At 37.7% G+C, this 24359-nt stretch overlaps 2 protein-coding genes across 2 annotated transcripts; one reads left to right on the forward strand and one right to left on the reverse strand.

Moving 5' to 3' along the window:
• Nucleotides 1-556: 556 nt before the first annotated feature.
• LOC113681408 (BTB/POZ domain-containing protein KCTD3) lies at nt 557-9728 on the forward strand. The gene is made up of 18 exons (XM_027198497.2): nt 557-712; nt 1326-1379; nt 1790-1835; nt 2389-2462; nt 2866-2924; nt 3309-3389; nt 4100-4267; nt 4404-4488; nt 4580-4710; nt 4997-5065; nt 5307-5422; nt 5824-5911; nt 6182-6298; nt 6454-6780; nt 6908-7004; nt 7518-7650; nt 8093-8150; nt 8384-9728. Exons 1-18 carry the CDS (start codon nt 669-671, stop codon nt 8629-8631), a joined length of 1995 nt encoding a protein of 664 aa, XP_027054298.2. The 5' UTR covers nt 557-668; the 3' UTR covers nt 8632-9728.
• LOC113681409 (tubulin polyglutamylase TTLL5) lies at nt 9624-24318 on the reverse strand. The gene is made up of 34 exons (XM_027198498.2): nt 23787-24318; nt 23271-23371; nt 22556-22638; nt 22179-22285; nt 21750-21813; nt 21399-21465; nt 21141-21223; nt 20812-20881; nt 20349-20433; nt 20142-20243; nt 19663-19754; nt 19472-19579; nt 19202-19283; nt 18877-18938; nt 18424-18506; nt 17639-17832; nt 17036-17098; nt 16511-16570; nt 16239-16299; nt 15773-15841; nt 15546-15600; nt 15014-15136; nt 14410-14623; nt 14147-14218; nt 13758-13812; nt 13478-13572; nt 12997-13048; nt 12602-12720; nt 12351-12518; nt 12034-12212; nt 11677-11781; nt 11272-11355; nt 10263-10944; nt 9624-10073 (listed from the first exon to the last, which is right to left on the reverse strand). The coding sequence occupies exons 1-34, from the start codon at nt 23924-23926 to the stop codon at nt 9995-9997; spliced, it is 3858 nt and encodes a 1285-aa protein (XP_027054299.2). The 5' UTR covers nt 23927-24318; the 3' UTR covers nt 9624-9994.
• Between the last annotated feature and the right edge of the window lie 41 nt (nt 24319-24359).

Here is a 24359-nt window from a genome sequence, read left to right on the forward strand (position 1 = left end):
ATCACAAAGGTATTGCTTTAAACATTGATCAAGTAAGAGCGTGTGTTTTGAAAGTAACTCTTTTGCACTAACACATACAAGAAGGTGACGTGAAGATAGAAAGGTACAATATTAATCGGGGAATACTGCTTGATTTAAAACCAATTTTTTTCAGAGACCACACTTGAGAGAGAGAATTAATACTGAAATCTTGATAGTTTAGGCGTTAAAAATGTTCAAATTTGATTGATACGGAAACATATTTGAAACTTCAAAGTGTAATCACGGTAAACTTACCGCTGTTCTGGCAAGTTTTCGCGATAAATGCCTTTGTTACAAAATTTACAAAGGCAACTAAGAATATCACTAATGATTGAAAGAAAATGAAACGAGAGCGAACGAGACTATTTTTTTCTAGGAATTTGTTTTCATACATTGATCTTGGTCTTCCGTAAGAGTAATATTCCTGTCTTACTCAGCAAAATGTTGTGAATTTTTATATACGAACCTCCCAGAAAAGTCTATTACGTCACTTTGGTGACACGATGTCGAGGACTTTAAACTGACCAATAAGAGCACACTTTTTTTGTATACATAAACGGCCGCCATCTTGGTAAACATACAGACAGGTGAAATGATGGAGGGATTTTGACAACTGGAAAACTTTCCCTGAAAACACTTGGTGGGAAATGAGCTTGGGAGAAATTGTCACCCTCAATGTTGGTGGAAGAAAGTATGTGTAATTCGCTGCAATTTTTTATTTTATTGTTGTTTTAAAATAGGCAAAGAACCTTTGGTAATGATAAGGGTTGTTACTTTGCGTGTTGCTATACGTCAAACCACCTATTTTGCTTTATAGTGGTACTTTTATGCGATAGAGACGAAACCGTTTTTGTACAAACAAAATTAACCATGAAATTATCAGTAATCAGTGGAAATTGAGCTCGTAAAGCTTCAAGCTGGTAGACAATTGGAATTGTACAGAAAAATATGAAATGTCTTTTTCAAAATAATTTCTCGATTGATAGGAGCTGAACTAATTCATGGAAGGTAAAGGTTACGTTCTAGGTTTTCCTAATTAATTTATTTCCTACCAGAAATTTGAAATCAAACCAATACTAGGCTAGTTTGTTTCCACGCTAACAGCCTGGAGTATAAGACCTGAATAAAGATAATTTTGAATTAACACTTACAATATTAGCCATCTTATTAATCCAAAGAACCTTTACTACCGTCTTCAGTTTACATATATAATTTTGGTGAATCGACTCTTCGCTGAGTGATTGTAATTTGAAATGATTATACTTTTTTTCATATTAATTCTGAAACATGTTGAACTTCTGCAGATTCTCGACTTCTAAGCAGACACTGACGTGGATTCCAGACTCATTTTTCTCTAGGTAATTGTTTAATTTCAATTAATGGGAAGAAGCCTCATTTATACAACTCCCACATTTAGATGACTATATTTTAAGTCCATGGTGGGATAATGGTCCTGCTAACTCTGCTTCGTAGCTGTTTCCCTTCTTGGACCATCCATTTATAGGGAATTGGAAACTTAGAAGGTGTTGCTAAAATTAACCAACATGTCACAATGGTTAAACTTTAATGTTGGCTTTATTACAGTGCCATAATTATGTATAAATGGAACTTTCTATTCATGACAAATATTTTTGACCATTTATAATAAAGAATTAACAATGAATAACATCAGTTATCACAAAACTGAATTTGAATTGTTGTTTGGTCATTTTGTAATATTGTAAGCTGTTAGTTCCAGATGTTGACCATTCATTATTTTTCTTTTTAGTTTACTAAGTGGGCGAATTTCATCTCTAAGAGATGAAACAGGAGCGGTAAGTGCTGTGGCCTTGCAATTGTAATTTCAACAATCAAAATCCTAATCATTGTGGAGATGCCAACCATACCATTTGCTAGGACTCTGCTCAGTGTCAACCTGCAACATAAATAACTTTAAACAATTGACTCACTGGGAATGTGGTTTATAAATTTGGAACACACTGCTCAGATGACAGTGACTATTTTTATATGTCCACAAACAAAACAGATCAAAATCAAAGATATAACTTTGCCAATTGATTGAAACTGACCAATTGTAGCTGACATACTTTATGAGTCTTCTTACCTATAACATTTAGAATAGACTCTCCTATCAGTGCTCAGGAGTCACTCTTTAAACATTTGACTGGACCATCATAATACCAAGTTAACTGTTACTCTCAGCTGAGTCCAAACCATGTACTGTGCTACTAAACAAATTGCCAGCTACATTTCTTTAATCATATGGTACTTGAAACTTCTCTTCACTCCCACCATTTGTCTATCTGTCTTACAGTGTTAGAGCCCATGAAAGGTCCATACTAATTATTGTTACTCTTTCAAAAATAGATATTTATTGACAGAGATCCAGAAGCCTTTGTTCCCATATTGAATTTTCTAAGAACCAAAGAACTTGATGCAAGGTATTGTACTTTCAATACAATTTCATTGATTATGTCCATGTAAGATCTGGGAAACAAACCCCATTTGCACAAAAAATAATAAAAGAAAAATGTATCAAATGTAGAAAAAGAAAGTAAGAATTTTGGAAAGTTTTCTCGTGTTGAACCATTTTTGTTTTTATTTCATGCTGTGAAATATCAGTAGTGGATTTCAGAGTTGAAGCTCTGGGTTTAACTTTGTTTACAATTTGCAGATCTTCTGTGACAGAACTAGTTGATTGTCTAAAATAATGGACTCTGCCATTCTTGTTGAAAATAATTAATAAAAATTGTAGAAAGAAATGGTTTATATTACTTGCAAATTAACCTGTGAAGCATTTAAAAACAAACAAATATATTAAACTAAATATTTTTTGCTTTACAGAGGGTTAGACTTAAGGGTAATCAAACATGAAGCTGAGTTTTATGGGATCACTCCTCTAGGTAAGATTGAATAAATTAATGACATTTCAACCATAAACTGGGTTAAATAATTTGTTAAATCATCCAACAATGAGGTTAATCAATTAGACTTGAAAGGTAAAAATTTATCCTTGATATTATTTATGGTTTATATACATACCAAGTAGAATTAAAAGATTGTGTTCTTAGAATGATCTCCGGTGACCTGAGGTCTGCGGTCAAAGAATCTGAGCTTTTATCAATAACACAAACTTTCATAAGTCATGTAAAGAAAAGTTTAATTAAAGTAGGTCACCCATGGCATCTAGGCTCTGCCAGAGCATGGGCTTGAATTGTATGTTTTACACCAAGTAGTTTAAGATACAACTTTTGAATTCATTTTCATTTGGTTCATTTGTTTTGCAGCCAAGAGGCTAGCCTTATGTGAAGAGGTATCCAATTCCAAATGTGGCAATGTGTTGTTCCATGGATATCTCAACACTCCAGGTAATGGGATTGTCAATTAATTCCCTGGGTGCCCACCAACAAATATCTGGCATATGGTCAAGCTATAAACCAGAGAAATTACTTGCTGACAAATTGGTACAATGATATATGATCTGGGAATACATATTTTGGGAATGTATAATATCTGGTGTTCACAGTTTGACAGTAGATTTATAACAGTGGGACTGCAAGCCATTCTGAAAATGATATGTATTCTAAACCTTTTTTTTTTTGTTGCATGAAGTTTGCAAAGAGTTCCAGCTGGGTGGCTTCCACTAATTTTTTGTTGTAAAATTACAAAAAGTAAACTTTTTATGTTTATTGCATTTGCAATAATTTGCAAGGAGGTTGTTTGTAACAAGCACACTTGGTACACTGTAAGACACTGTGAGAGCAAATTACAGGCAGTGTGTGAATTATGCTACATTTCCTTGTGCTATATTTGGTACTTCTTCAGTATTTTTGCAGTGAAGGCCTCATTACTGACAATAGTAGGAAAGATGGAGTACCAATAACTTGGCAGAAATAAAAAAATACAAGCATATACTAAGATAACACATCATGAAAATAAGAGTTTAAAACAAGTGTTTCCATGGCTAATCAGGGGAAGGATAAGCGTGAAGATTGCTGAAATGATGAGGTGTTGCTGTGACATACTTGTGCAGTTCAGATGAAAAGTGTTTTCACATTTTAAACAATATACTTTTCAGAGTTTCCAGCTCCTCCTGTGTCAAGGCACTCATCATCAGCTGCCCTCACAAGGAGAAGCTCTACATCAACTGTAATAAGCATCTCTCGTTATGAACCTGACACTGCAAGCTACCGAGATGTTGGTGTCAGAGAAGTCCCTGATGATAATGAAGGTGCTGTTGTTATGGGTGAGTGTCTTTTTAAATAGGAAGGTTGTTACAACAGACTGCTGATGAGCTTTGCCAGGCATTATTGAAATGATGGCGTTAATGATTTTCAGTGTTTTGTTTTACAAAGTCATGTATTTATGATTCCTCTCCACAGATGTAGACCCAAGGAAAGTGTTAGTGGTGATAGGACACCACAGTTTTGTTGCCGTAGCTTTTGCACATTCTGTTTTTTGTTACCGGTGAGTGGCTTGAAGGTTCCTTCTCATGTTGTCAAAAGGTTGCTCTTTGCTTTACCAATTGTGCCTCTGTTTTTTTGTTTCTTTGTTTTAGATCCAAAGACTCGGTTGGCTGGGAGCTTATTTTCTCTACTCCTTATCTGCATAACACTGTGGAAAGAATGGCTTTGAATGCAAAGGTGTCATCCAGTTCTTTTGGAGACAAAATGCTGGCAGTTTCATCAGGTTGGTTTATTAAAACTTTTTAAGGGTGTTGAGGAACACATAATCAACTCAACATTACCTCAAGATAAGGGAAGATTTAACATATTTATAACAAGCAGGGACAAAGAAAAACCTGAGTCTCCTGTGGGTTTCTAACCTCAGCTAATTGTACTGGATACTCCACCAACTGAGTTAAGTGTAATAGGCACACTTTCATGAGACCTCACAGGTTTGATGAGAGCATAAGTGTTTTGAACTGACCTAGTTTTAAGTTGTATAACTGGAACCAACTAACTTTGTTTTTCAGAGGGTAGAATTCGGTTATGGAGCTTTAACACAACTGACCACATTCAAGATGTTGTGAAATTTGAAATTGGTGAGTTGTTCATTGCATCTTGTGGTTGCTTTTACAGTGCATTTATATCAATGACAAGGTCTTTGTGGCTGTTCATAATAAATGTGATTGCTTTTTCCAGGCTGTGGCAGAGTCCAGCATTTCAGATAAAAAAAATTCCATCTGTTAAAAGGTCATCGTAATAACAGCTATAATTGTTGTATATTTGACACTCTGGTTTAAGCAATATAAGAAATATGGTTTTGCTTTCTGTTGGGGACAGGGACCTTTGATCTTGGTGTCACTGTAGATGCTCTGTTTTTCATTGGAAGCCAACTTGTAGCCACAAGCCACACAGGAAAAATTGGGGTGTGGAATTCAATGACACAGCATTGGCAGGTATGAAACAATATATGATCATAACAGGGTAATCTAGTTGATGACGTAAATTGACCACCGTAAAGGGTTTAAAAGCTGACGTTTCGAGCGTAAGCATTTCGTCAGAGCGATTGGCGAATTGGTTATTGGCAATCGCTCTGATGAAGGGCTAACGCTCGAGAAGTCAGCTTTTTAACTCTTTACGGCGGCTACATTATCAACTCGATTGATGATAGTAAATTACCCAGTTAAACTATCCCACCGACGCAGCATCACAGTTTCCATAGAAATACACCCCCTTTATTCATATGATCATGTCAGCTTCTTAGATACTGTGATACTACATCCTTTTCTGTAGTAGTATTCCTGCATCTTCTTGAACTCTGTTGTAACGTTTTTTTATCCTTACTGTGTTTGTTTAGATCCAAGAAGTGACACCGATTTCCAGCTATGACACCGCTGGTTCCTTCCTTCTTCTTGGCTGTACAAATGGCTCTATTTATTACATTGGTACGTTGGGAGTTATTTTCACTTGGTCGCAAGCACTTTTACAACTCCAACTAAACTCTGACTTTGTCTTTAGTGGAATACAGCCATATAAAACAAGAAGAAATACTGATCAACAATTTTTTTCCCGAATTCGTTTACAAATCCAACTCAGTATTACCAACATTAACCTCATACAAGAATAGGGAGCCAGAGATGCGCGGAGCACATGGTTGCATCAATTAACTCGTTTCGTTCTCCCTTATCTTAGGCAATATGTTGTTTGCTTCACAGATATGCAAAAGTTTCCACTGAGAATGAAGGATAACGACCTTCTGGTTACAGAGCTGTATAAAGATCCTAATGAAGACATGGTGACTGCACTCAGTGTGTATTTAACACCCAAGACATGTGAGTGAATATCCATGAGATTTGTCCTGGAGCCTTGTGTCTGCAAATAGAAATATAGGACAAAGTCCTGTTTTTTTTTACTTTTTTTGTTAAAAATTAACTCAAAATAGTTGTTACCAACTGAAAATCTTTGCTTCATATCGTTTGTGTGTCAGGTTTAAGTGGTAACTGGATTGAGATCGCATACGGTACAAGCTCGGGAACAGTACGAGTGATCGTTCAACATCCCGAGACAGTAGGCCACGGACCACAGCTCTTCCAGACATTCATGGTACATCGGAACCCAGTTATAAAAGTCATGCTAAGTGAGAAAAACCTTGTCTCCATTTGCTCCGAGTATAACCACGTGCGCTCGTGGAACGTGACGCGTTTTCGGGGCATGATCTCCACGCAACCAGGTTCCACGCCCCTCGCATCTTTTAACGTAGTTTCTCTCGAGGCGCAGGACGCTCATCCAAGTTCCTTAGCTGGTAATGGCATCGGTGAGTGGGAATCTCATCACCTGAATTTTCGTCTGCCATGTTTTGGTGAAAGACGGTTTCTAAAGTCGGTTTTTTTACGAGTTTTTCTCGCAAAAATTGCATTTTTTTTATCTTTTTTTGTTTCTAGGCCCCTTCGGCGAGCGTGATGATCAACAAGTGTTCATTCAGAAGCTCGTACCTGACACCGATCACGTGATTGTGCGTTTCTCCTCCACAGGAAAAAGGTAACAAATCTGAGTTGAAATCTATAAATCAATCTAAGCCCACCTCCTCCCTACTCATGGTGCCATATCTAGCTACGCCAGATTTGAAATATTAAACCAGGTGGTCTTTGTACTTTGAAGGAATGAGCTCAGGTAAAGTGATGTTGTCGCTTGAAGTTTCTTGTGTGAAAAAGAACAATCATTTGAAAATTGCCTCGGAACACACGATATTAACAAGAGTATCCAGGCTACTGGCTGAGTGGAAAATAAAAACTTGAAAAATGAAAAATTGTAATCCAGAGGTGATTAGCGTCAATCCAGGGTTAGCCAAACATGCTCTCCTTTTTTTTTGTGGCTAGAAGTTGAAATTAGGAATTTTACACTAACTCTGGTTTCGCTTATTCAAACAACCTGACCCAGAATCGCCAACACTGGATGGTACTGTCAGTTAAGAAACAACTAGGCTGAGAACTACAGGATAAAAATAGCGTACTTTGTAGAGGTTTTTTTTATGCGGTTGTTTTTGTTTTACAGGGTCTGTACGATACGTTCAGTGGACGGCAGCAACATCACTTCATATTGTGTACATGAATGTGATGCTTCTAGTCGAATGGGATCCAGACCCCGGCGGTTCCTGATAACGGGACATTCAAACGGATGTATACAAGTAAGAAATCATGAAATAAATGCAGAGTGATTCTTCGCTGTGCTTAAATGGGTTTGAAATCATAACAAAGGATATTTCATCGGTTTATCTCAAAGAATAACGGATAACGCAACAAGAGCTTAAACCAAGACATGTTAGAACTTTTGACTTTGGCTTAGAGGATGTTTTGAACAAGAACCAACTGCAGGGGAATGGAGTGTTAAAGGAAAAAAAAGGTTAAGAAGTTTTGACGCTCAGAAAAACGCTGATGAAATATAGTATCCCTGGATCTTTTAGAAATTTATTTTCATATTCATTGTTTCTTACTTAAAACACTTAACTTGGAGAATATTTCGAATGGCCAGTAGCCTGAAGTTGCTGTGAAACCGGGTAATCTTAGCTGAGATTTACGGAAATATTCGAGGAAATTAGATTAATGCGATCTATTTTTGCGATGATTTAGATGTGGGACTTGACAACTGCTTTAGAAATTGCAACCAAGACCACAGGAGAAAACTCAGGTGAGCGATTCTAATAAGGGACCAGAAAATCTTAGTTAATAAAACTTTTTTTTTGAGAATATCTTTGGTATGAGGACACAAACTTAAGACCTCTTTAAGGGATTCGAACATAAAATATGCACTCACAGCTAGGACATATTCAGAGTTGCCAAGTACCATTTGTTCGCTCTACTGAACCAACATAGGGCGTTAAAACTGCGCGTAACTTATTTTGTTACATTCGTTTTTCACAGCCGAACGCGACGATATTGGTAATGTCACGCAAGGCGAACTGTTAAGAACATTAGAGCAATGTGACCTCAGTGCTTCACGCTGTACCACTCCCTCCATGTCGCCTGCCACGTCACTGCTGCACACAAATCTCACGGGCTCACGACTAAAGCTTTCTTACTCATGGCCCAGTTTGGGCGAAGATGACCGCGAGGAGGCTGGAGGCAGTGGTGGAAAGTCCAAGTACGGAATTCTAGTGTCGCAATGTTAAAATGTTGGATGTATTAAAAACACCTTACAAATAATTGGGAATATTAACATAATTTACAGCCAGAACAGGCTCTAAACATAAAGTACGGAATATTTGAACCTGACACCTTTGTATTCGATTTTTTTTTTCAATGGCTAGACGCTGAATTCATTAATTGTTCAAAGACTCAAACACGATTGGAATAAAATTTTCCCTTTCCACGGTTACCGCTTCGGTTATCACTCAATTGGTCGTCGTCCCCGTGCTTAAAAGAATCCGTCAATTCTTAGTTAAATGGCATGAAAGAGGTAAGCAGTGAGGCAATCGACCTTGATCACACCGAAGTTAAGTTTTGTTTGTGGGAATCACCACCTGACTTTACTTATTGCTGTCACCCCTACTAATTCTCACCTTAGCAAAAATTACTTTCCATGTAGTTAACTACCATGTCAACCAAAAACCTTGTTTTAAATGCGAAGGAATAATATTCCACGACTTGCTTTCTGTTTCGACAACTAACGTCAGTAACTCTCTTGGACATATTTGAAAATTTCCATCACTAATGAAAAGGTTATGTTTAACACTTTAACTCCCAAGATCTGATAAGTTATCTCCTTCCAAGTGTGATAGTGTTGTCAATTTGGTGTTTTAATTAAGATTACACCCTCTAATTGATGAGTTTGTGTCTTCTCATGACTCATTTGCAGGAGTATGTATTGATTAAAAAAGAATTTAAATGCCAATCACAATCACATCTGGGAGTTGAAGGGTTGAGATTAAGTTCAACGTCTCATTTTTTGTTGTCGCGACAGTTGCAACTGATTTATAATTCATAGATTGTTGGGTCGGATTTTACATTTTGGAGTTGAAATTCCGTAAATTGTTAGTAAATGACACAGAGCCGGCGTGGCATGGCACGGGGTTTTCCAGGGCGTTTTCTTCAACCAACAAGTCCCGTTTACTTCGAACAACTGGTATTTACAGAAAAAAGTTGTGAAACTTAATGAAGCCAGTTTGACTTTAGGATAACTTTATTTAAATACTGACTTTCTGATTGGTTTGGTTTCCCATCGCAGAAATTGTTAATTTATTGAAATAAAAATGTGCGATGAACTTAATGAGTAGTTTTTCTTGTGATTTTACGTACGAAACCTGGCAATTCTCCTGAACTCAAGACTTAAAAAGTCAGTTCAATTACAGGGACATCCAAGTTTAATTGCGCGCAACTGACTTTACATACAAAAGTAACATAATTCGCTGCTAAAATGAGTTCCGAGTGGTAAAATGTTTCTTCACGTCTGGACGAGTCCTTCTTCAGACAACTTCCTTTGGGTGAGCGGTGACGACAAATTGATAATTAACATGAGGAAGTTTAGCACTGATATCACAGAGAATCACCATTTGGAAGGTCTGTCATACCAGTGACGACGTCAAAAACGGGCGGAGGATTGGAAGCAGCCAACCTAAATGTCAATAAACAAAACAAAAACAAATGAAACAATTGTTTGTTGAGAGTAAATTAACACTGTACTTAAAAATCGATAGTTAAATAAACAGTTTGGTTAAATTGGTGATGGTATAGAACTTGATTTTGCTTAAAAAGCAGCAAAACTTCGTTTAACGGCCTCGGGTTTCAATAATGTGTGGTTTACCTAATCATTCTGTTGTGGCTAAGAACTTTCTTGGGGCCTGGGTTCGGCCGAGTAGCTGGTGGGCGTGGCAAGCATGGATATTGCTGTAACTGCTTCTGTAGGCGAACCTTCTCTTCGGAAAGTTTTTGACTTAAGACTTTCATTTGTCTGTTATACTCCTCTCTTGAAACAGCTGGACCTCTAACTGCTTCGCCAGCTGTTTTTCTCTCCTGTCTTTCCACTTCTTGTGTCCTGTCGTACTCTCTTTTCAAGTCAACATGAATAGTTTTCTCGTCAGAAGAGCGTGCACCTGCAGTATAGGAACGGCCTTGGTCAGCAGCACTGTTAAACCAAGCCACGTGACTATGACTGCCGTCAAGCTGTTGGTCGTGGTTGACAAACGTTTCGAACGTGGCGTTCGCACTTGCATGTCGGTCATGTGGTCTGTGAGCAGATCGTGGTGCTTTCCCGTCAGGATGTGACCACGGATTGGTGGAGTCGTCACGGACACTGATGAACTCATCTACATTGAGAGCGGAGGTAACTTCAACCTCGTGATTGAAGTCCATCTTTTTAAACAATTCGTCCCAGTTACTTCCCCTGCGGCCAGAAGTGTTGTGTGCAGAATACTGTCGCGCAGCCTGTCGTTTGGCCAACCGCTGAAGAGCAGAGGTGACTGCATGCTCATCAGCAACACTGGGACCTTTTAGTAGTGAGTTAAATTCATTTCCGTTTAAGATGGTAACCAAGCAAAGTATTAAATTACCTATTACCAAACGGAATTTGTGTTGGGGAAAGCCACAGAAAAATGAATTCTCCCGTTGATCTATTATTAAATGGTTTATATTTGAGCGACGGCAAAAAATATAAATAAAAAGGTTTTTTTACGCATGCATCATCGCAAGAACTGAGCTGAATTTTTCTAAACTAGGGACAAATTTACTCAACGAAAATATATCACGCCAAAAGTTCTTGTCTTGGAAGTTTTGTTTCAGTTTAGTAACTTAAAATCAATCAAGTTTTATCAAACCTTTGGGCTCATTGTCTGATCCTTGACTGAGGCGTCGGACTGGTGCCGAGGAAACGCGACTCCGCTGGACACTGTGAGTATGAGCTGTAAACACGTTGAACAAAAGCATGTTACAATAGCACGTGTTCGATATATCAAGACAATAGCTACGGAGACTGATTCAAGTTCAACAGATCAAAAAATAAGAGATTATTTTTCTTGAGAAGTTTGGCAGTAAACCTCGCCTTCGTGTACTCGACCCAGACCTCTAGGTTCGCTTGCAAGAGATCTTTACCTGGCACAAAAACTTAATTTTCTCCGAGCTTTAAAAGTCCTGAGTAATCAGTTACGCAAACAGTTAAGAAAGCACTTGGGTAAGGTTATTAAGAGAGAGATCTCATCTTGGCAAGTCACATGATCTCTTACCTCCAACCAAGCTCCTAGGGTCACCAGAGTCTTCATCTGTTTTCGTGAAACGTGAGTATGGCTTGGCTGACACAGGACGACCAACCTGATTTATTCTATCAGCTCCTGGTGAAAAATGTGTGAATAAGTTAACACGTCAGCCTGTCTAAAAGTTGGGTAACAGAAGTCTTAAGTTCTACTAAAACTGTTGTGGCGAACTGAGTTAAATTTTCGGAATCTGGTTACTAGCTAATAGGAGACAAGCTATGTCATAAGTATGTCGGGTCGAGTCTCCAGCAAAAAAAGAATTACAAGACACAAATCAATTCATCAATTGAATCTTATCACAGAAACATTTTCACCCCACTTTCAACCCACCTGGTGAACCTGCAACCTTGGCCGACATTGGCCTGTGTCGGGTCTTGTTAAGGGCCACCGAGGTGCCATACGCTGAAACAGCTGTTAGCGCCCGTGCGTGTCGATCTGTGACCATGGGTCCCGTGCTGCTGAGGTCCTCTGTGGGCCTGATGAAGTCCCCATCCGGGGTGGGATTTGAGCTGTAGAAACATGCAGAGAGAAATTAACTCAATCCTTAGACAAAGATTAGTTCCTTAGTTGTGACACGTGAAAAAACAACTACAGTCACTGAACTGGGAGCTTCTGACATCAACGAAACAACAAATCGCCATATTTACCTCCTGGAGTACCTGTCTCCTTCTTTTCTCCTGTGCAGACCAGAGTCGTTTGAAGGTGCCCTAATTGAACTCTCCTCCGAGCTCCTCTCTGGCCGGCCTCCTAGAAACACGCTGGCGTTTTTGTTCAATTTGGTATACGTAGTTAAAAGATCTTCCAACTCTGTCTCGCTGTAGAAATGGAGCAATCAAGTTTTTTCACATTTTTTCCTCGTAGTTAGAATCTTCAGATCTCTTTCAGTATGCATCCTTACCTTGCAATTGCCATAAAGACCTTGAACTCTTCATCCGGGATTTCACCGGTGAAGGAGTTGCTTCTTGATAGCCCATACGTGCGGTTGATTTCTAGTCGCTTTTGAAATTGCATGGTCTCCTGTTGACAAATATCATTTCAAAAGCTGTAAAATATAGACGAGATTGTACTTTCAATTTCTGTAAGGTTACTGTACATTTTCTGGTTCTTGGGAATGGGTGTCATATCACACACCGCTCTAGGTATGATCAGAAGCCTGTAACCTAGCTAGTTTGGATGAATAGACAATGAAAGGAGAAAACAGGATTTGATAGAAAAAAAAGATAAAAAAAACGAGGATGGTGATAAGACGTACGAGCCCTAACGTATTTCCATATTAAGTAAAGAGAAGTAAACCTTTCCATAGACGCGGACGAAGTCCCCGAGCTGTTTAGCCAAAATTCTCCGCCTGAAAGAAAAGCAAAAGCGCATGAACACACTTCTTCCTTGGACAACAGATGCAACCTAGCCTTAGCTGACTTGAATTTTGTATTTCGAAGAAAGGTTAACCCTTACAGACGAGTCTTAACTACCTGGTACCTACACAAGTGGATCGCTTGGCGTAACAATTAGCCGCTGTTCAGGAAATGAGCCCGAGCTCATCCCACGACAGCACGTTCGGAGAAGAATAAAAACTGAACTTGAGAGAGCGGGTCGATTATCTAACAGTTAAAAATATTAAATAAAGTGGTGTGCTAAAATTTTGACGACGAATGGCCGTCTAGTCAGCCTTTGGCTTCAACTCGTTAATTTGAAACCAACTGAATTTCCTCTAAAAAGAAGATCGTTTTTCTTCAAAATTTTCCCAAGATAATCATCGGTCCAAGCGGTATCTCACCTGTCATGTAACGGTAACTTGTGGCTCGGTACAACAACTTTGAAAGGTTGTTGTAAATTACTCGCAGCCTTCTTCAGGAAACGAATCACCAAGTTCTGAAAATAACAATATGAAATGAAAGAGATTCTCCTATTCTCAGTCTCTGCACAACATGAAAGGGAAGCTGTGTAGTGATATCGAAGGGAAAAAAGGAAAGAAGCAGGCTGGACGTTCTTTTGTGTTGTAATACCGCTGCAAAATTTTAGTTTTTATTGAGACATTCAATGTAAACTGCACAAACCATTTGGTCGTCTTGTTTGGATTCTCTGCTATCTCTGGAATCATCTGAGTCATAGCTGACAAAGAAAACAAAAGAAAAACGCAATAGCTGACATCTTCACCTCCCAGAATCTGAATATGTTCGGCTAAATTAGAGAAAATTCAATGAAATTTGTCCAGAAACAATCAACAACGAATGGCGAAGCGGAAGAGATGAACTCTAGACCACCGAGAAACAACCCAATCGAGTGGAAAACTTGAAGGCGTGAATCTGGAAGCTCCCGTCTGCAAATTTGGCGCCTTGAGCCACACAGACGTGTTCCCCCCCTAAAAACATGCCAGTAATTACAAAACGGTGCAAATATAATATTTTCAGCCAGAAAGAGGCGCTTTCTCGGGTTAAATTAATACCTTGTCTCGTGCATCAGTCTTTGTTGAACTCTTTGTAAATACATTGCAAATGCCTGCCTGGCTTGCAGCTTCCTGCAAGTATAAATACAACACATCCGTCACTCCCTTCAGAGAAGGCGAGATTCACGAGCAACCACAACATATCAACCAAAACTCAGGAGGAATTTTCAGCAGAATGAGACACCAAGCACAATCAAATTTCAGGTTTAAGTCTGCAATAGCCATGAACTCCATAACTGTACACTACAAACTCGAACACTTACGTCAAGGTTCCCGCCTTCGCCATGATTTCGTCCACTCTGATTGGTTGGTATCGCGGCTGCGCAGACAAGACACGTTTTGACACCGTTTCGCCGCTGCTTGGTAGTGGTGGCTTCTGCACACGCGTGGCTTCCTGGAAGGGTCTTGGTTGAGGGCCTGCTGAGGACACTCGATACGGCGGCGCCTTTCCCTCTGGGTCCAATGAGGGCTTTGGTCCTAAAAGAAGAATGAAGGAAGAAAGCTGAGTATCCTCTTCCGCCTGAACTACAGAGAACTCAAAAAGGAGCTAGGCCTTCATTAGGTTTTTTCGTGACAAGCGTCCTTGATACCGCTAGCATCAGCAATTTCGAAAAAGTCCTTTGTGATAATGTTGCCTCGCATTGATCTTTGTCTTTTTAACGGAGTATTATTTCACAAATTGCTTACCAGACAAAAGTAAAGAATTTGATAAGTTAGACTACGAGTCGGCATCGGGAGCGAAAACAGTCCTAATCAAGCGATTGAACAAAACAGTCGCTGCGCACGCGCGTTAGCTGACTTGTGATTATTGGCGGAATTCATACAGTACTGACCAATAAGAAAGAAGCACAAGTCACTTGAACATACCTCCAGGATAAGAAACCGATTTTCCTTCCATGTAATTCGTCACTACTTGTCCATCGGGGGTAGTGCGCGCGATGGAAGTATCACGTGGTTTCTCTGACATCTCTTGGCTTGTGTTGGGGGTACCTTAAATAAGTCACGTGACGAGAATTCAATAATGTTTCCACAAACGGTGTAAAAACAGATGTGGATTGATTTTGTTAAGAAATGTGGAGATATCACAAAGTATTAGTTTAACGCCAAAATTCCCCACATCGACATTTCATTTATGTTACAATCAACACAATAATTATTTATATCGAGACAGAGTAGTATAAAATAGTACGCTAAAAATCTACAAATGTAAAATTCTTCCTTACAAACATGTCTATGGCTTTTTTCTTCTAAAAAACGGCTCAGAACTTAATGTGTTCGGACTAGTTTGCGACTTGAGCACAAAGCAGTGGCATTTTGACAACATTACGCAGTGTTTTCGCACATAGTATTCCTGAGAAAAATTAAAAACTTTCATATAAGCGCAAAACATTAACATTACTTGCACTCGGAGTCGTGCTGCCAAGGGCTTTATTCGTTCGGAGGAGAGACGGACTCTATTGGATAAGGCAAAAGAAAATGTTATCTTTACGTTTTACTTCTAAGGTCATGGGGACAAATCAGGATTAACGGAGCATCTTAAAATTCTGATCGATTATCCTATCCACTTAACAATTTGTTGCGCATTCACGAACTCTCATTTCATATCGGAAAAGTTGTATTACATACCCAACTGTCAAGTTTTCTCTCGTAACAAATAAGTCTTTCCTTGATACCAAGAGAGACATCCCCTGAAACCTGATAAAAGGGATAAAAATACTGGAATTAAAATGTGATTTCTTTCTCTCGTTAACGAAGTTTTTTGAATGGCGAGGATTTCTAATCCTGAATTTTTTACGCCTCTTAACTGCAATTGCTTTATTTGCTTGATTTTCATCCACATGTCAAATTTATTTCGTTACAAGTTTCTAAGGATATCTAAGACACATTAAAATCAACTTTTGTACAGCACAATTTTCGAAACTGTCAAAACTATACAATAATTCACTTAAAACAAAAGCGACTTGTCTACTTCTTTCTCAAATCAATTTGTTTATTAAGTAATTTTTCCTAAGCTAGCAATATTTTCTGGACCATCTCAGAACTCCAAATAGTGTAATGCCACTCGTGTAATTATAAATGAATCTGTTCTCACCTCAGGAGGTTCAACTATCACATTAACTTTAGACTGAGGTGCTCCGTACGAGGCTATGCTCCTGAAAAAGAATGCGATGTCGACAAAAATGTAAGGATGGGATAATTCGCTAACAAGACTCAAATTTTTTACATTGTAAAGAGGCAAAATCTGTCCTGCCAACCTGACTTAAATGGACTCTCCTTGACTAAAATACTCCCTCGTGAAATCATGATTACACGTACTCTTGAGTTTAAACATGAAGACAAATATAAAGCACTAGTGAAACTTACCTTGCCCTTGCACTTGCCGAGGAAAAGCTTGCTGTACTGGGTCTTTGAAGGGAGGATTTTCTGTAAAATCAGTGTTTACCGAATTAATTCATACCGAATTGCGTGCTCAGGAGCGTTTTGAAGTGTAGCTACTAACTGCTCATTATTCCACCGACAAAACGTAAGGCTTATGGAGACCAGGCGTTCAGTGCTGCAACGCCAAGGCTATGGAATGAATTGTTTCTTAGCATTCGAAAATCTCCATCAATAGTTATTCTTGAGAAGAATTCAAAGACTTGTCTTTTTAAAGAAGCTTATCACTTTTAAAATCGATTTTGACACATGTATTTATTTAATAATAATTATTATTATTTTTGTTTTGCTTTTTTAATTTATTATTAAGTCTTTACCTTAGCATTATGATTGTAAAGCGCTATGGAATATTGGCTGAATAGCGCCATATAAATCCATATTCAGTATTAAGTGTGGATTGGTCAAATCAGAACATTGTTCCAAATCTAAAATAAAATAACTAGATTAGTTTACCTTCCAGGAAACAGTTTTGAATGCAACATATGATTATGGGTTGTACGATGCTCTAAAAATGACCTAAAATGAAAGAATATATTATTAATGTTAGGAATATTTGTCATTATTTTTCGGGATTGCTGAACAGGTACAAAATCTTTCTGCTTCAGCGCGCAACTTCCGATAAAAACTGGTCCTTACGGATATGTTAATAATAATAATAAATAATAACTTTATTTAAGTGTCAGTGTATTTAGCACTGCTGTGCTAATTGGGGACACTGTAAATAAGGAAACAAATATCGTAAATGAACAGAAACTCGTTAAAAACCCCAACTGGTAGGAGGCAGACCAGTTGGCTATTTACAAAGCGTGCAGGAGTTGAATTCGGGGCCACCGAAGACAAATCCATCCAGTGGCAGGGAGGAGGACTTGAACCCGGGACCTCCGGCTTACAAGTGCAGCGCCCTAACCACTAGGCCACGCTCGCCTCCAATAATGTGTTTAAATTTCCCCTCTACCCCAAAACAAATGCGTGGTATTTTTCATCTGTCCTCATTTTGTCATCAAGTCCACGTGTTTTAGCAAAGAACTCTGCACACGTTGCTTACACGTTGCTTACCCATAGAGCTCCCAGGAGTCAGGGGAAGGGAAAACGCGGACGAAACCACCCCTCCTGGAGAATTCTTCGCGCGTGTGACGTAATATTCTTGCTTCCTCTGCTGACAAACCATCTTCAGTTTTTCTTCTCGTTCCTGAAGACAAGGGTCGTGAGTTTGGCATCACAACTCCACCAGCTGTGGCTGATCGCTGCCTCTGTATAAATACAAAATGGTTTTTGAACGAATATTGTTAAAGATAATCAAAAAACAAATTTTAGGCTATGGAGGACTCGAGTTATTGGTACCTGAAAGTCGCAGAAAAACAAGTGTAACCTATAACGGTAACGGGTAAAATAAAGAATATAATTTGGGTAAGCAGGTTAAAGAAATTCAGCTTAAAAAACCAATATAGATGAAATTAATTTGTCAGAGGACGGTATTTTCCTTGGTTTTTAACGACCACTTGAACGAAATTCACCAAGAGGAAAACTTGGAAAACGGTATAGTTACTGAACATTAGTATTGACAATACAAAAGTGGCGCTCGACTTCATGAAATAACCCACCTGTTTAGCATGTTTTTGGTCATTTTTTTTCTGACACAATTATCCAGTTATAGGACTTTGCATTATTAAATTCAGAGGTAAACGAACTTGTAGTATTGAAATCATGTTAAGCATTCCAAGAGAGGCTTTAAAACCAACCATAAAACGGAGCAAAATAAATCTTTATAGAACAGACATTTTACACGTAGACTTTAATCGTTATGCTGAGGAAAGATGTTTCCAATTCAAGAGATCTGTTACCTGATATCTGTTTTTTGGTGGATTATCAGCAACAAATCGCCGGTTAGGAAGTTTACGAACCATTGGATCATGAGCTGTAAAACCTACAAACAAACAATTTACTGTGAAGAAGTACATAGAAACTCAAAGCCGAGGATCTAGAATAGACTACGACGATGGTACAGTCAAGCAGGGCTAGTAAAGTAACCACAGCAGCCAATCAGGGGCTGAAAAACCATGCGAGTCACCAACATTCGTTTAAGCCCTGTATCTGATTGGTTGAAAGATGGCATGAGTTTTCTAGCCCAATTGGTGCCCTACTAGTGTAACAAAGTAAATAAGTAACAGAGTTGGGTGCTGTCTGACACGCTAATGATGTTTTTAGTGAATTTAAATTTTGACAAAAGAATACATTCGGCACAATATTATGGAGATGCGAGAAAATTTCTCTTGCTGCCACCAGGCATCACTCACCAATTAAATTAAACATGTCCGATACTAGATGAGACTTGATCTTCAGATCCAGCGGCGAGTCACTATAAATATGAGAGCCAAATTAAACAAAATTAAAAACGAACGAACGAACAAAACACAAAAAATAAACAGGTAAAAGGTACAAGACACATTTACACCACATATCCTAAAATTGTAAACGAACACCTAAACAGCTCGTTTGATCCTGCTACTCAAACGTTCTCGAAACGTGTTGTTTTGCCTTTTTTGAAGCACAACAATAACGATAAAATCGTTAAAATCAATCAAAATACAACTTCAAGAATAATATGAAATTTTAACTCACCAAGCAAGAGATGGAGATAAATTAACTTCCAGCAACCACGGACGTAGATTTTCGTCCACGAGGATGTCAAAGCCATATATTTCTACGAGATGAGATCTAGGTATCAGCTGGATAATTTATTTCAACCACACTAAATGGTTAAGTTCGTCAGGCTGGGTTGCATTAAATTGGAATATAAAAGAGCGTAGAAAGCGAGACAGACACAAAATAACAGAGAGACGGCAGCAAAATTTTTAAATGGTCAAAAAACCTTTCTCAGAGGTTTCTTACCAAAACAGTTTCCTGCATAGGGCATGAACATTTTACAGGCAGAGGCGATGTGAAGCTCTCCAGCAATGATGGTCTTCACCACTACATCTTCTATTCTCATCATAAGAGCTACATGAAAAAAATTAACAATATTGGTGATCCTGAAGTTCACTAACTATTTCTCAATAACTCTTTCTGATTAGTTAGCATACCTGTGGTGTCTTTGCCAATCTGTTTGAGGTAACGCAACATGGCACTCATGCTCCACTTGTTTCCAAAATCTTCAACTTCAGGATCTGGACACCTTAATTACACAAACATAAAGGTTTTCATTGTCTGTTAACAGTTTAAGTTCAACTACTGTTATGTCTACTTATTCCAATTTTTATCTTTAAGTTGGTGAGAAAGTTTTTTTAGATCATTTTTTCTTTCAGGGAAAGGATACAGATGATCTAAATCATAAACATTTAGATGCAAAGAGAAGATCAGAAATAGATTCATACACCAACTTTTTTAAACCTGTAATACGAAATTAATCTCTGTTGGCCTGGAGCCCCTTGCCTCAAAAATGCGGTGTACCAAGTTCTTTAAAATTTTCATAAAAGTAAGGTTGTTTAAGTCACCCATTGACAAAAATTGATTGCCTATGACACTCCAACTTCAGAAAGCTTTTTTTTTTTACCACACATACCTGACAAAATCTGCATTTTTCTTGTTGACACTGTAGTTTGTTAAATGCATGCAAACATTCTTAATGTTTTTGCCCGTCCTGTCATATTTCACAGTGGCAAATCTGAAAGAGACAAGTCCCAATTATATTTCAATATTGCATCTCTAGACCATATTTATATTTCATACAGTGCATGGTGTAAGAAACTCTCTGAATATAATGACCAACCTTGTCAAACCTTCTTCATAGAGATACACCCTGACAGGATCAAAACATGTCACACCAACATACAGTCTCAGGTCAAACTTAAAACCTAAAATAGAAACAAACAGCTTGTAAATATCAGTCATAATCATTCTATTATAGCATGTCACAAATATCAAAATGTCATATAATGAAAACAGAATAAGTCCAATTATTTGCCTTTGATGGTCAGCAAAAATTTCTTCTCAAAAGAAAACTGAAATAAAGTAATTTCAGAATGTAAAGCCTAAGTAAAAATGCTCACACTTTAATGAGATGTTGAACTTGTGGTTATTGGTTAGCACTCCTATTATATTAATTGAGTAACAATTAAGATCTGAAAGCATTAATTACAGTAGCAGAACTGGTGACCAATTTCAGTAGACAAGACATCCATCATCATGTGTAGCAGTCTTTTCCAATGGTAGGACAAGTACATCAATCTTACCATCAACAAGCAGCGGATTACTGATGTATTTGCAGACTAAGAGATTGTCATCAAGTGGAACGTGGCTCGGCTGGAAAGAAAGATCAACGAGTTCTTTTAGCAATGTGTGAAATACATTACAGTTTCTAGAATACAGAGTTAACAAAAAAGTCTTAAGAAAATTGAGAAAAAGTCATCTTGAAGAATGTTTTTGAGTAGGATCACTCATCAAGAAATAAGTAAGAATAAATAAATATGCAACTTAATCATACTTTTTGTTACATCAGCATACAAACTTTTAGGACCAACAAGAACATATGTATAATGCAAATAGTCCTCAGTAAACTCACATGATTGACTAGATAAATTCCTCTGCCGCGTGAAGAGGCAACAGGTTTTACAATCCATGGCCTTCTGTCCTTTAGAAATGCCGCTAAGATAATGATACAAGTATATAGAATAATGTTTATTTTTTTTTTTAATTGTAAAATGTTGCAATGTTCTGTAATTGCATGTGATCAAAAAATGTGTGTCATCCACAAGATTGACAAAAAAGGTTCATGCACAAGACACATCAAGTGTTACAGATCCTTCTAAACAGTACTTACCATTAAACTCATTAAACTCTTCAGGTATAATATAACTTTCTGGTATGAAATCGAAATGTTTGACGCCCTTAGAAAAAAAAAGCAATAAGCTTATTAGTTTGGAATGGTAGCATCATGCTCACTACCACAAGTTTTAACTCTGAAGATTTTATTTCAGACTCTGTCCCTTGTTAGTTGGTTAAAATTGTTTGGTGCTTACAACATTAAATTAGATAACAAACTTGAGTTGTTACCTGATAACTCTGACTAATCCAATCACCTGTTTCTTACCTACTGTCCTGATATTTTAGAGATGAGTTACACATTTATGACAAAGTAAAATAAAGACTGATGATGTAAACAGTACTGTACTTTTGAATGTTGCATTCGTTGAATGTTCTTGTACAACTTGTCCTTCCTGGTCAGTTCATAAGACCTGTTCCAAAACAAAGTGTAATTATAATGTCCAATTTCAAAATAGAGCACTCGTAGATGTGGTTAATTGACATCTACACAGAGGGGTCTCCTAAAGAAGCATAGGTTATAGGGGTAACTGTAACTGATAGAGGTGAGAACAAACTATTTCACTGAATTTCAGGAGATTGGGGATTGCAAAGTAATGAGGGCATTTGCTTTGCACTGGCTTGGCCTGTGTTTGACAACTGGGAATGAGTTGTAGCTCCTGTCCAACTTTTTTCCAAGGGTTCCCTTTTGGTTTTTCAATTGCTCTGACAGCCTTCACCCAATCTATCACTATTATTTAAAGTATGTGGCACCATTATTAAATTTAACTATTGATACCTTGGAAAATGGTTGATCTTTTGGAAATCCTGGAGACCTCTGAGAGTGTGAGGCTTGATATGTGAGCCAGTCCACATCAAATTAAAGTTTGAACTGTTGGGATGAACCTGAAGAGAGGGAAAATTTAAATATGTTTTGGAGTAAGAAAGGAGTTTACCTGTACATTGATAGAGCAAGTACTGGTAATCAAAATGTGGTTCAAATACAATTGAACAGCTTATTTCATAAAATGTTCCTTAAGTTTAGAATTTACTGGAAAAATGTATCTGGTAAGAATCACTCTTTACCCTGTGGTGCATTTCAAAAATTAGAAATTACTATTAATAATTACCTATTAGTATAATAATTTTGATAACCAGTTATCCTCAGATCTTTACCTCTCTAAAGCAGTGAACATTCAAGATACTTCGTACAAGTTTGCATTCTGTCTTGACAAATTTGTAAGTCAAATGATATTTTTCTGTTGGGAAGACAGTAACAAGATCGGGTTACTGATAAATAAAAACATCACTAACCCAGATTCAAATGATTTATTTAAGATCTAAGAATTACTCCTATTTACCTTATATAAATGGCTATTTTTGTCTATTCTGTCACTGACTGTTGTTTTATTTTGCATCAGTTCAAGCCTCTTATAGGAGGGAACCTATTCCCTTAATTAGCCTCTGGGTTCTACTGGACTTCCTTCCTATCTCTTCTAATAAAAGTCTACATTATTGGGAGTTAAATCTTGACAAATTTAATATAATATTGTGTAGGAATCATGTATGATTCGACAAAAATCCTACTTTTCCTGATATAGCATTTCTCACAGGCTTAAAATTCTACAACTGAGCTAAACATCAGGCATATCTTAACTTCAATTAATCATAATCTATGTTGTGTGTCTGAGCTGGTAGCTTTTAAACTGTACCAGTTACTCTGTATTGGTTTACTGGCTATGTTACAAGTCAACTGCTCCATTCAAGATTCACACAAAGATATGGCATAGATTGAATATCAATTTTTATAGGAATTCTTGTCACTCTGACTCTGCTGTAGCAATAAAACTAACATTAAATATGAGTTATTTGATTCAAAGATTTTTCTTACCTGCTTCTGCTTTTGATTCTGGAGGCAAAGTCAGTAATAAAACATGGGGAGAGAAATTAATCAATGGATGCTTCTTATTGGGGCCAGTCCACTTAATGATGCTGAAAAGGGAGAGTTAAATTGAATCAATTAATGCTGACGTTAGTACTAACAGCATATTTCAGAGGGCAGGTTCAATCTCAATCAACAAAACTTGGGCGTTGATCAATTTGAGGCTTCAACATCTCCCAACTAACTTTTGAAGATTGGTTAGTTCAAACTCTTGGACCAAAATTGTGTTCAACTGCCCTACCCAAGTGCCAGATTTGATGGTCAATTTTCTGATAAAAGGGAAAAACAGTGACTGTGACTTCCTGTTCATTGACTAAGCTTTAAAAACCTAAACCATGTAGACCCAATGTTTGAAGGTCCATGGGACTGTATAAAAATATCTTAAAAATATCATTACTTGGTAGTTAAGCCCAAGGGGATATGTTGTGCAGTATTATCACAGAGCTGTATTATCAACATTGTTACCTAGTTTTTTCTTGCAATTCCTCTGATGGTTCCTCCACTTGAGAAGCCACTGGTATTTCAGCTTCTTCTCCACATTCATCATTTTCTGTCGCTAAAGAGTCTGTATCAGAATATCCACCACGTTTCTGTGGCCGGGCCATACTTATAGCCTCTTTGTAGCCACTGTTTGGTCACTCAAACCTTAATTTGATTTTGTTTTGAGAAGTTTCATAAACTTAATTCTTTGTTTGTCAGAATAACTGCTTTAACACAAAAGTCATAACAGAGTCACAAAACGGCAGTAGGATAATGTTTTGATACATCCATCGAGACAAGTTCCCCAGCTGTTTATGCCTCTCTGCTGAAACACAACTATGTTGATTTAACAGATATAATTTGTTAATATTAGTCCATCAATTAATCTTGCTTAAACCTACAACAAAGTAATCATTCCAGGGTAAATTTGTCCAGTTTATCTCTACAGAATAAAAGCCCAAGTATGTCTCTTTCCGCTTTGCCAATGCACAATGGAAGAATGACGAGAAGAATACAAAGCTTGGAAGAAATTCCAGCGATGCTTACTGAAGCGAGCAG

The sequence above is a fragment of the Pocillopora damicornis genome, chromosome 7 (genome assembly GCF_964200805.1).
Source record: "Pocillopora damicornis chromosome 7, jaPocDami1.2, whole genome shotgun sequence".
NCBI classification, from domain to species: domain Eukaryota; kingdom Metazoa; phylum Cnidaria; class Anthozoa; order Scleractinia; family Pocilloporidae; genus Pocillopora; species Pocillopora damicornis.